The 12,078-nt window shown below is 41.4% G+C and overlaps 1 protein-coding gene across 8 annotated transcripts in view; it reads right to left on the bottom strand.

The window, feature by feature from the left end:
* The window catches only part of cpeb3 (cytoplasmic polyadenylation element binding protein 3), a 39,529-nt gene that overhangs the window by 12,197 nt on the left and 15,254 nt on the right, over nucleotides 1-12,078 (bottom strand). For 6 of the 8 annotated variants that reach the window (XM_005735096.2, XM_005735100.2, XM_013911379.1 and 3 more), the window contains 4 exons: nucleotides 7,633-7,689; nucleotides 4,369-4,392; nucleotides 2,829-2,996; nucleotides 1,211-1,300 (listed from right to left, as the gene is read on the bottom strand). In XM_005735096.2, coding sequence (XP_005735153.1) covers nucleotides 1,211-1,300; nucleotides 2,829-2,996; nucleotides 4,369-4,392; nucleotides 7,633-7,689 — 339 coding nt within the window. The remainder of the gene's footprint in view (nucleotides 1-1,210; nucleotides 1,301-2,828; nucleotides 2,997-4,368; nucleotides 4,393-7,632; nucleotides 7,690-12,078) is intronic. The other 2 variants (XM_013911380.1, XM_013911382.1) reach the window with 1 other exon arrangement.

Raw genomic sequence — 12,078 nt, 5'->3', positions numbered from 1 at the left:
AGAGCACAGCTAGTTCATGTTTGTCCTTACTCCAACCCTCTCCTTGCACCAAGAGAGTATTACCCAGCCCCTAAATTCAGTCTCGGCCACAATATGAGTCATCCCTGAACCAAAATGCTTTCATAACTGTAGTCACATACTCCCGGCAGTTAAATGTGAATCAAGGCGGAAAGTGACAGCTATCTTCCATTCGGTCAAGCTTGGAAGGACGTTTAACACGGGGAAAAAGGCAGATGACCTCTTGACGCCAATCCCACATTTGTAAATCATTCGTCGCACAGCGAGATGCACACACACACACACACACACACATACACAAGTGTGTGTTCTTACTCTCACGCCCGGAGCTATTAGTGCTAAAATCTCTGTCACCAGGCATGTGTCCAAGCTCCCTCTGCCAGTTAATACAGAGAGTGTGATATAAACAGAATATTTTAGCGGTTTCTCTCTGAGTTTTGGGAGTGTGGTTTAAAATTAGAGCAAGAGATGAATTCCCTCTACTTACTGATGAATTCTACACAGATCCCCAGTCCTACATGTCTCCTCCCCTTACATGGCGGCATCCTAAGCTCATTCATTCCCCTAAAAGGATGCTGCATTTTTTCCCCCCGTGGTTTTGGATATTAGTAGACCCAAGCCTATTCAAAATAATCCTCCCAAGCTAAAAAAGAGAGGGGGATGTTGAAAAATGGGAGTGGGGGATAAATTGGCAGAGATTTTTGCAGGTCCTCCAGATGCAGTGTATTACCATCTGCCTATGGAATGTCAGTTATTTCCAGAGCGTCTTTAATAGCTTCCCTAATATGACACACTGTAGCTCCCAGGCCAGAGGGAGTGATGTAGAGGCTTTGAGGAGGGAGGCGCGACTCTGATCCGCTGCCAGAAAATGACACCCGAGAGCCTGTGCAGAAAGGCGAAAAACTTTCACACTCCTCAGGTGCTCACTCGAGCAAACACTTCTGGGGTTAAAACTCTTGGTGGCCAGTTATAGAGTCATTACACGCTGTATGTGTCTCTCTGTGCGATGCCTAAAGGTGGTTGCTAACATAAACAAACACCTCTGAGGTTGCCCAGCATGATCTGTGGATTCTGCGTAATACGAATCTTTGCAAAACTCCAAAATGGCGATGCACCTGAGGTGATATTTATTGGTCTACACTTTGATGTCTGATGGGAAAATAGAGATTATGGTATGAGAACCTACTATTACCTTTAGGGGGGAAGTAGGATTTGCTCTCAGCTTTGTGGGGCCAGTCTACCACCAGGTGCCCATAGCGACGGAAACTGTTGGTGATTTCATCTGTGAAAATAAAGAAAAGACAAGAAGGAAACATGAAATTGAAAGATTCTCTCATGGTTGTTCATGTAAAATGTATGTAAAGGAGTGTATGCAGAGCTGCTTTCTATTTTTTGCGCTATTCCTGCTGCAGTAGTCGCTACTGCATTAAACAGGAACAGAAGCCGAGCACATCCAGTGTGCACTGGAAACTCATGCATTTTTCATTCTGGTTAGGGCAAAGTATTGTGCAACAACTCAGTAGCACATATGCTTGTTCACTATATGGACACAGACGAAAGGAAAAAAAAGACACAAAATGGATACATATAAGTAAATATCCCAAATTAATGACAGGTTGTTGTTAGGTCATAGATGTTAAAACATAGAAACATCACCATCATTAAAAGAGAAACTTGGGACTAAGAGACTAAAAAAATGAAATCAAAATCAAAAGTAGATTAGCTCAAATATGATAAGGATTGCAGTGTCCCCCACCTCTTCCCTATAGAGCCAATCTGTAGCCGAACTGCAAAACATAACTAGTCGTTTTGTTGCAGTGATGCATGTGCACAACCGAGGCTGATGGTGACAAGGGTATCTAGGTTTTATTATGGTAAACATAAAGGTAAGTGCACCTGCTGTTTTTCTTGGTAAAAGCCCAAAGCCTTTAACCAAGATGGCTGCCAAGTGGTGAGAATCATGCTAAACCTGTTAAATGCTAGAGGCTAAACTAGCTTCACTAATGTTTAGCATTTGATCATGAAACAATATTTTCACTTCGACTTTGATAAATTGGTAAGATTCCTTTTCTTTTTTTTCCTTTTTTCTAAAAAAAAGAAAAAGAAAAAGTGATTTATTGGGTCTAAATATACGGCAAATTTAATTCTGCATTTTTACTGAACAGGGGCTAAAATTCATACACTTAGCAGGTACTTTCTACGGGTCCATAAAATAATACATTGTGGGAAATGCATTTATTCATTTTCTCACAGGGAGCTTGATGGAAAGAGTGTGTGTACAATAAATATGATAATATGACTGGAAGCTAGTTAGCTTAGCTTAGCACAAAGACTAAAAATAAATGACAAATGTTAGCCTTGCTGAATTCATTGTCTTTCTAGTCTCTTTGCTAAACTAGTTTTACAAACTGCTGGCGTTCGCTTAATATTTTCTGAGCACTTTATATGTTTTTATAAAAAACCAAAACAATAAGAGCATTTCTCGGTATGTGCTATGATTAGGGAATGGTTAAGTGTGACAGTGTCAAATTGTAGAAATTGTAAAATTTTTAATAGTAGAAGTTCAAACTGGTGGTGTGTAAATTATAATCCTCAACAAGGAGTGTCAAATTGCCCTCAAGTACGACTCGCATATGCCAGTTTAACTTTCAGTGGCAAACAGCCAAAAACACAGTCTGCAGTTTGTGAAACTTGGAAGTTTTAATATATCACAGAGTGGTGCTGACACACAAAGAAGAAAAAAAAAAGAACCTGTCATTAAGGGATTGTGTTTCTCCAAATGTATAAATGAAAAATAATTCTTCCTCTACCTTCGTCTATGTCAGGAGGGAGGCCTCCAACAAAGACCTTCCTGGAGTAGCGCTCCATCCTCTCTCCGTTCTGACCACGGGTTGGCGAGTTCAGGCCTGGAGTTAAGGAGGGATCACCATGGCCGTCGTCAAGAAAGCCATCTTCATAGGGAAAAAGACAGGAACGACCTGGGAGAAGAGGAAGAGAAGAAGGACACCAGGAAGACGGACGGGGGAAAACACAGGAAGATGGAAACGTAAGAGAGAGTGTTAAATATGAAAAAACAGAGGGAGGATGTGAGAGATGTGGTTTGTAGTAGCAGCAGCAATTTTAATATTGGAGATTACCACCATAATTCTGACTATAAGCTCTGTCTGCCGGGCAGTTTTCTTCCACCTCTTATTACGTCCACTCTGACTGTTATGTGATAAAGACGTTATATAAACATGCAGATTTATATCTGAACTATCAGAAATTCTGCAAGTCTCAGATTCTGCTGCAGTGTTACCTAAAAGGCTAATTGTAGCTTTTTGGAGAATTTAGGCAGACATATATGGACAACCATGCTAATGGTCTTCAACATCACCATATGGTTATGTCTGTGTGTCCACATACTTTTGGAAACAGTTTCCAAATCATGTTGTCACAATGTTATGCTAATCATTATTACAATCAGGTTTGCTAGCGTTCAGACACCACACTGCACGGCTGATAATGAGAATAGGTGGAGCTGGAACTGGTGCATTACTTTAGTGTATTTTTTTTTTTAAATTGTGGCATTCAGGAGAACCGTTCGCAGCGCATTATCAGACCTTTATTTGCGTCCATGTCTGTACTTAGGGAACAATTACAAAGCAATTTTATTCAGGCATGATTCACTGCATGTCACTGGCTTCACCATGCTAATGCTATAACCTATAATCCCCAAGCCCTGTGCTGCAGTGACCTTACAAATGTCACACAGTAGCTTTCCTTTTTACTCTAGAAGAAAGACAGAATTGGTTAAAATGCACATCAAATCAGAAATGAACCCTGCTGAAAGCACCCATCTTTGCCATCACGATGATTGGGTTACTTCTGAGTCAGCGTACTCTGTAAGGAAACCCTTAAAATCGATTTTGGAAGCACTTCAGCCAAACATGCTGGAAGATTGTTTGATTTGAATGATACCAAAGCAAAAACTGCTGATACTTTTCTTTTAAGATTTGAATGCATTTGCATACAACACCAATAATTTCACTACAGATCATATCGTAAATATTAAAGATGGAAATCTGACTCAGAATAGAGAGAGAAAAGAAAATTGTCGGATAGATTTTTTTTTTCCTCTCACCATCAAGCAAAATAAGAGTCATACAGAGAGATTTGATGGACCCCTGCACCCCTTCCTAATTAAATGCACAACATGGAAAACACTGTGTTGAAATTAATATGATTTCATTCCATCACAGCACAGGTGAAAAGCAGATAGTGACACCACACTAAGACCCCCCTCAGCCTCGGAGAAGGAACACGGCCGACATGGCAAGCAGAACCCCCAGAGAAAATGCCACACGTTACCTCTTCTTCGGCCATAGCTCCGGGCTGCTTGTCAGCACAGTGGGGGAAGGGGAGAAACACAAGGAGAGACAGAGGGTTGGGGCAGGAACAAGGATAGGAAAGAGATATAGAGACATGGGTATTGTAAAAGAAGAAGGAAAAAAAACTAGGAACATCTCTAAGGCAACAGTGAAACCACAGATGGCCACACCTAAGCTTCAGCAATGGGACGGGAGTGATTATTACAGCCTGGCACCAGCCTTCAGTAAACCTGCTGCACCTGCCTTTGCAACAGACAGATACTGCACGGCAGGCAGGGAAGGCGATAGGTGAGGTTTGGCTACGGAAATGACCGAGATACCCGACAGCATAATGCAACGCCCCAGAGCTGGCGATTGTAATCTTGGCTTAATAAACCCGCAGTGGCGTGAGTCCGTCCTAATCTTCTGTGAATATTCACAAATGAGGCCATAAAGTGGAGTGCATGCAGAACAGCAGGTAAAGCAGGTTAGTCATTATCATGGCCTTGGTAAAATATTAAAAGGTGTTCTTAGGTCTGGGCTTGCAGACCAGGTCCAAGTGGAAACTTCCCACAGGATAAGAAGAGTGTACGGACGAGGTCGGCAGCGTTGGGGCTCTGAAAAGGATGGCATGCAGATGGGAGCAGTGGAAAGCAGGCTGTGATGTCACAGCTCAATTGATCCAAATATACAGAGGCCAAAGTACAGCACTGTGATCAGCTAGATCCCCAGCTAGACACGTGCGCCAGCTTTTAAACTGACCTCAGTTATTGTTTTTTTACATTTTACTGCTCATTTTACTGCCGTGAAATGATAAGCTGTAAAAATATAGATAATGGAGGATATTAGCAGAATTTGCTCACGTTTAGCCTTTAACAAACTGAATTAAGAATAAATTCATTATTAGAGTCAGAAGGGAGGGGTATTCAGGATATGTTCACTCACTAATGTCAATCACAAATGGTCAGCCTGTGAGTGTTTTCAGTCTTTGATTTGACAGCCACCCGTTGTTCGTCACATAGAGTTTTAAAACACCAAGACTGTAACAAAATTGGCATCTTCTGTCCTACTTCTAACCATTTTAAAATTCTTTACTGATCAGAGGTCATGTGATAATGTCTCCATCAACCAAACCTATTAAATGTGGAACTAAGTAACTTTTAATGAAACAGTCGTTGTCTTTACGTGTGTTCTGTGGTTGAGTTTGTAGACATTTGTAGCATTTTCTATTATATGTTGTCAGACATTTGAAAATGTGAAAAAAATTTTGGCATTGGTACAAATGCCACTTAACAGTGTTGCTTCTAAGTCTACAACCTGCTGTGTTTGATTTTCATTCACCATACAAGTCTGTAGTTTACATACTGGCCATACTGAAGATAAAGATGCTGAGACACAGTGACAATAAAGCTACCGAGTAGATCTAAGGGAGGAGAGCCACTGACTTATAATACTGTATCTGAGGCCAAAAATTAACTTTCATGCTTCATATGCTTCATAAGTTTTAAATGCAAGAAAAAAAATATCATTTCAGGACTTAATCTCTGAAAAGTTCCCACAAACAATTTAGCTTTCAATCTCGCTGTGATCCAAACTGAAGCCACAAAGCACAAAGTAGGCAAAATGCGGTGCAAATGCCAACAAACAGCAGGACACCCTCCTGCCCCTCTAAACTCATCAGTCACAAAGCAGACCTCAAAAACCAATATGGCCTTTGCATTGTGAGAGCCCCATTATGCGACTTGCCCCTCTGGCTCCTCTCAGGGAGTATATATTGTCTCTGAGCCTCTTCTTCCTCGCTATGTTTTCATTAAGAAAAGATCTGGCTCACCAATCCAAAAAACCTGGGCAGTGTCTCTACAGCTTTGCCCTCTCACCGTCTGGCCTTGGCAGAAACAAAGTCACCTAGCAACCAGGGCAAAATGAAAAAAAAACGTTGTGCTGGGAAACCGTCAGATGCCTCTCTGAGAGAGAATACAGCCAAGGAGGGAGAGGAGGAAGGAGAAGAGTGAGGGGTTAAGAATACGTACAAACTTCAAAATGTGTGGTATCTGAGAGAGAGAGAGCAAATGCTTGACAGGAAACTCTTTGTTTCCTCTGGGCATGATGAGTTTGATGCGTCCTTCTCTACTCTGCTTCAAAAGCCTCAGAGACACTTCTGCTAAGCTGTCAAGTGAACAACACCAATAAATCCGGAAGGAGGACCTACAGTCATCACTTTCCCATCTTTTGTTTTTCACTTCAAGTTCCAACGCCATCTGCAGAAAGCAGAACCCTTGCAGGTTTTTACAGCCTGAAGCCTCAAAGCTAATGGGATGAAATGAAGGAGAAACACAGAGTGAAACTCTCAAAGTTGAAACCAAAGCTTCCCCTGTCTACACCGATCACAGGCTGCGGAGTCAGCTGACAGACGAGGAAGATATGGACAGATCTGTGCTCGCCTGAGCGTTATCCCATGACACAACAGTTTAACATCAAACCGAGGCATGTTCTCCGAGAATAGAGATGATGAAAAGAAGAAAATGGGGAAGGAGCATCGGCGTTGTCAAGATGCGACAGTAAAAACTGCTTAGCTGAGAAATTTCCTTCTGCCTTTGCCCATTTCTGCACCTTGTAGGCTGACTGAAAATATCCAGAGAGGAAACCAAGGCTTCTCGGATTTGTTCTGATTACCAGTCATGAGAGAGATCCTGTATTTTTTATTTTTTTTTATTTTTACTGAGGTTTGTACCCAAAAATGGAAAAAAAAAAAGATACTAATGATAATGATAAAGAAATATATCTTTAATAATCCAGGAAATCTCATCCCAGATCCCATCAAACAAAGACCATTTAGAAGGAAAGACCTCGGCTGAAAAATTCTGTGGTATTCAAGTAGCTGCATATGAGATAAAGAGTTGATTTTCCTCACTGTCTCATCTCCCGTCACTGTTGGGTCATCTGCCATCTGTTGGGACACTGAATCTAGCCTTTCGGGGTATTTTTGGATGTGTTTTGAGTGGTTAGTAAATAGCACTTCCTACAGTGTTAAAAGGTTTGTCTTAGGTTTATGGTGTCAGGGAATCCAGGGCTTCGTAGAGGGTGGGCAGGTGTACCCAGCTCATACTGTCAGTGGCCCCTGTGGCGAGGTCATATGTTTAACATGGAGGTATCAAACAGCGTGCCTCCCACTGTTGGTTATTTTTGAACACAGAGGACAAAAAAGCAATGGTGACATTTATCTTGAGCAATAATGATCAGCCCCTACAATGAAAATGTGACTTACTGTTCAATGACATTATGTGGTCCGCCCCAGGATGATGAAAGTTGAGGCCCATACGTCCTGCCAAAGAAAAAAAAAAGCAAGCTTTTTACAAAGAAGGGAAAACGTGGAATTTGCTGATAAAAAGTCAGCCTGTCGACAGACATTCATTTTGATCTTCCACTGTACTGTGTGCAATGGGAAAATGCCAGCCAGGATGAGCATGACACAAACAGCAGACACATTTACACAACTTGGTAGAATGGCATAAAAGACAAACACAGACAACAGATGCAGGAAAACGAGGTTGAGACACACATCCTTTTGTTGTCACATATCTCATATGCACACATGCTCGAGCAAACAAAACCAGCTACAAGGCTAAGAATTCATCAAAGCTGCTATGGTTACAGTGTGTGCATGTTACAAGAACCATCTATCTTTGCTTTCTTGGAAGTAAGGTGTCTAAATGAAAGACTTCCTGGTTATCGTCCTTCTTGTACAAAAAACAAACGACAAAATGCACTGCCTAAAGAACCTACCCATTTTAAATAATAAAATGTTACCTTACAGCCAATGTCATTCACAGTGACAGCCACAGAAACTCAAAAATATCAGCTCTATATTTTAGCAACAGAAAAATTAAGAAAATACCCTTTTGGTCTTTTATTGTTCACCTATGCAAAGTGTTATTTCAGTCACTTCAGCGACAATTTGCAAAGTGCTGGGGTTGAAGGGAACAACTATGTCCCTATAGGTTAAGTGAACTTTGACTTGCTTACACCATAGCCAGTCTCTTAAATGTTTCAAAATGTGCCCACAAAAGACAGATACTGGGGACAGCGAGGGGGGAATTTTCCTGGCTCGTGAAGAAGAGTGGAAGACGCAGATAGACCTGGTTGAAAACCAGAGAGGCAGGCTGGAGGGAAGGATAAGGGGGAGGCCACCCTGTAGCTTCACAGATGTGCATTTCCAAACTCCTCAAACCCAGTCAGAATCCAGCAGACATTAGGAGCTTGGAGACAAACAAAGCCAGTGCATTCACATTCAAGTGTCAGTAACCAATGATCATGAAGAGGTAAACACTAAAAAAAACTAGTATGTGTCCCTACAGTGGGGGGTGTTTTTGTTTTCCAACTCTTGACAAAGTTCTCTGATCATCCACTACGTTCTCTATCTCCCTACCCACAGTCAAGTCAGGCTGTCATCAAAGTTCAACAGCCCCAAGGGATAGCTGCACAGAATCATGTATCGGTAAACGTGTGGGTGGTCTATTTGTTAGTTCTTCGACCAAATTACAGGGTTTAAACCCAAATGTCTCGCTGACTAAAGTGTGCTTGAGAGGATCCAGTTCTACTTTCTAGCAGGCCGTGCACTTTAACCTAGTAATACTGCCAAGAAGATCAAAAAATACACACTAGATACTGGAGACTAGAGCGTGCGCACACACACACACAGAATACAGAAACAATAAAATGTTGCTGATTGGAGGGCAAATGTTGCAACAGGTCCTGAGGGCTCTTGCCTTTCTGCCGAGATTAGTCATTTTGGGTGACATGGGGGTACAGTTACCCTTCTGAAGCCTTAAAATAACTCTGGGCAGGTGCCATCTGTTTCCCCTAGGAGAAGAGTGGCAGGGCCAGAGGGGCCCCTGAGTTGCTGCTGCTGCCACTGCTGTTCTGGTGACATTTCCTCACAGAGAGCTATTCTCGATCCGTCTCTCCCAGCCGCTCGGGAGAGATCCACTACATTAGGCACGGCTCCAAAAGCACCTCCAATTCCCTCGCCTGACCTGATCCGCAAAATGGAAAATTACCTCACATCGACCACTTAGGTAGAAATGGATAAAGAGTGGGCTGTGGATAGATCATCAAAAAGCAAGTTGGCATCAATTTAGTATATGGCATCTCTGTCTAAGCAGAGCCATCGTGTTTAAAGTCGGTGAGAAACCTAGAAAATTTTGGTTAACAGTAAAGTAACAGCTATCATTGCTGAAACTACAAGAATCCTGTTCTGCAAGTTTTCACTAGAGTCCACGTGGCTCATCACCACATGTCTCACATGTCAACTGCTTTGCTAATGTTTTGCTTGTTCGTCTACCTTATAGCACATTTTTAACTGTGTGTAAGCGATATGTTTTTCCCCCAGTTGCCAAGACCTTTACTTAGCAGGAGGGTGCTCCAAATCTACACTTCTTGCTGACTAATGCCAAAAAAATACAATTACCAGTACTAAAAAGGGAGTAAAACACTTTGGGGGAAAAGGGGAAAAAAATGCATTGACTTAACAGATGACTCAAAAGACGAGAGGAGTGGATGTTTTTCTTAGAAAACCTAGTCAGAGTTATTTTGTGTCTCTGTCAGAATAACCTACTTCTTCCCCTTCACACCAGCTCGAGCTGACACTAACAATCCACAAGATGATTGCAACAGGGCCAAAGTTCCTTTAACTATCACGCCATAATGTTCAAAAAGAAAATGGTGAGAACGTGTTTCTAGTGGTTAAACCCAGTGAGTCAAAACTGCTCCCCACTGTCATTAATGTCTCATAAAATTAATAGCCATAAAACCATGATATACCTTTCCAGCAATAACAGAGGATTTCCAGAATCCAGTTAACTGTGATGCTCTACTTGTCTGAGGAATTAAAGCTTTCAACACCATTTCATAGTTTGTGAGATCTGGGCAAACCATGATTTTAATAAACTAAACAAGCCCAGGCTTGTTTAGTTGCCTAGGCAGGATTAGCTCAGTCATGCTTGCTGGAGTCATGAATTTTCCACCACAACAAAACATAACACTCTGACAGTGCAATTTATTGGAAGCAAGGTGTGATCTAACCTTTAACACAACCAATAAATACATCATCTTATCTCTATAGAGTCATCACTGTCTGTTTAAAGTACAGGGTTGTGCCTTTTAAGTTGAAATCATCTGGTGTGTTACGAAGGGTTGAAAGTTTAAGGGGTCAGAACAAACAGTTGCCCAACAAAGCAAAGACCTTTAACCTTGGGTTAATTTGGTTCAACCCCTACCTCCGAACCCAAACCAAAGGAAGATTCTCATACATGACGGTTTCATACCAGTGTGATATTAAGTAAGAACAAACTTTTATCTTTCCTGGGGTCCTTCAAAGTAAATTTTCCCCTTATATAGGAAACAAAGTCCAACATTTAGGCTCAACCTTTAGAGGCTTTCAAGAAAAGTAGGAGAAAGGGTGGGTGGGTCTCCTGCTTTTCTTCAGTTAAGTGAAGAAGTGCACAATTAGATTGTTAGTCATCTCATTTGTATTATGTTTCCACTTTGTGTTTTCCATTACACTGCCCACAAAGTCAAACAGCACTAGTGTTTGCTATCCCTCGATTACTTTCTCCACTTGACTAAGTCTTAAGTCAAGATTTCAACGAAATGGTGCCAAAATAATGAAGGACCAGCATTAGGGTTCAACGTTGATTCAGTGAAGTTAAAGTTGACACAGCGATGTTGACTGAACATCGTTCCAGTGATTGTTTACTATCCGGTTTATAATCAATCAACCATCATAACATAGACAGTACTAAAACACAAAACTGTCTATAAAACCTCAGTGGCAAACTGCTCGCAGTCTAAACTAGTTTTTTCTTTAGGACAAATGCTCAAGAAAACATTTCAAATGTGCGAATTAGCTGATCATTTAAATAGTCTAAGAACATCCAAACATACTGTAGCAACACGTAACCCCACCTCACACTCTCTGCAAAATCACAATTACCTGATAATATAGCTGGTAGTTTTTACGTTTCCAAAGCCCAGACTCATCAGGGGTGAAAATGGTGACACAGACTGGACCTTCCTAACGTAGCCCAGGATACCCGCCTCTCCGTCTAACTAATGTAAGTGACTAACTACAGGGGTAGTGACTGATCTCCTGCCTCTTCTATTCCAAGCCAAACTACACATGTATAATAAGGGGGATCTGTTCAGGATATGGCAACAAAGAGTGCCGAAATGGACCCAGAACGTACATTGTATCGGCTATTCAATAGAGTTCAAACAAAACAAGAACACAATAAACACAAAAACTGACTAATCTTATCATTTTATCGGTATGCATGAACAACCTTATGGTCTATGCTCTTTACAGCTATTGCAACTGCAAGACTGGGCTTAGACACGATGCTTTAAATGTCTACAACAATGCAAAAGCAATTTTTTTAAATTAATTGTGGTATCGATAGCATTAGCCTTCCGAGGATGAAGAAAACCAAACTATTAGGGGCATCAGAGTTAACCTTAAGCAGTGAAATCACATTCACCCAGGACCTTATAGTTATTGGCAAAAATCGTAGCTGTAATGTAGCATAATCCCAGAGCTACAGTGGGGCAAAAAAGTATTTAGTCAGCCACCGATTGTGCAAGTTCCCCCACTTAAAATGATGACAGAGGTCAGTAATAGCTTGGTGTGAAAAAATCAACTGTGGGAGCAATCATC

This window comes from Pundamilia nyererei, unplaced genomic scaffold (assembly GCF_000239375.1).
Source record: "Pundamilia nyererei isolate P.nyererei 1_Seehausen unplaced genomic scaffold, PunNye1.0 scaffold00062, whole genome shotgun sequence".
Classification (NCBI taxonomy): Eukaryota; Metazoa; Chordata; class Actinopteri; order Cichliformes; family Cichlidae; genus Pundamilia; species Pundamilia nyererei.
This window is presented reverse-complemented; position numbering and strand designations above follow the sequence as displayed.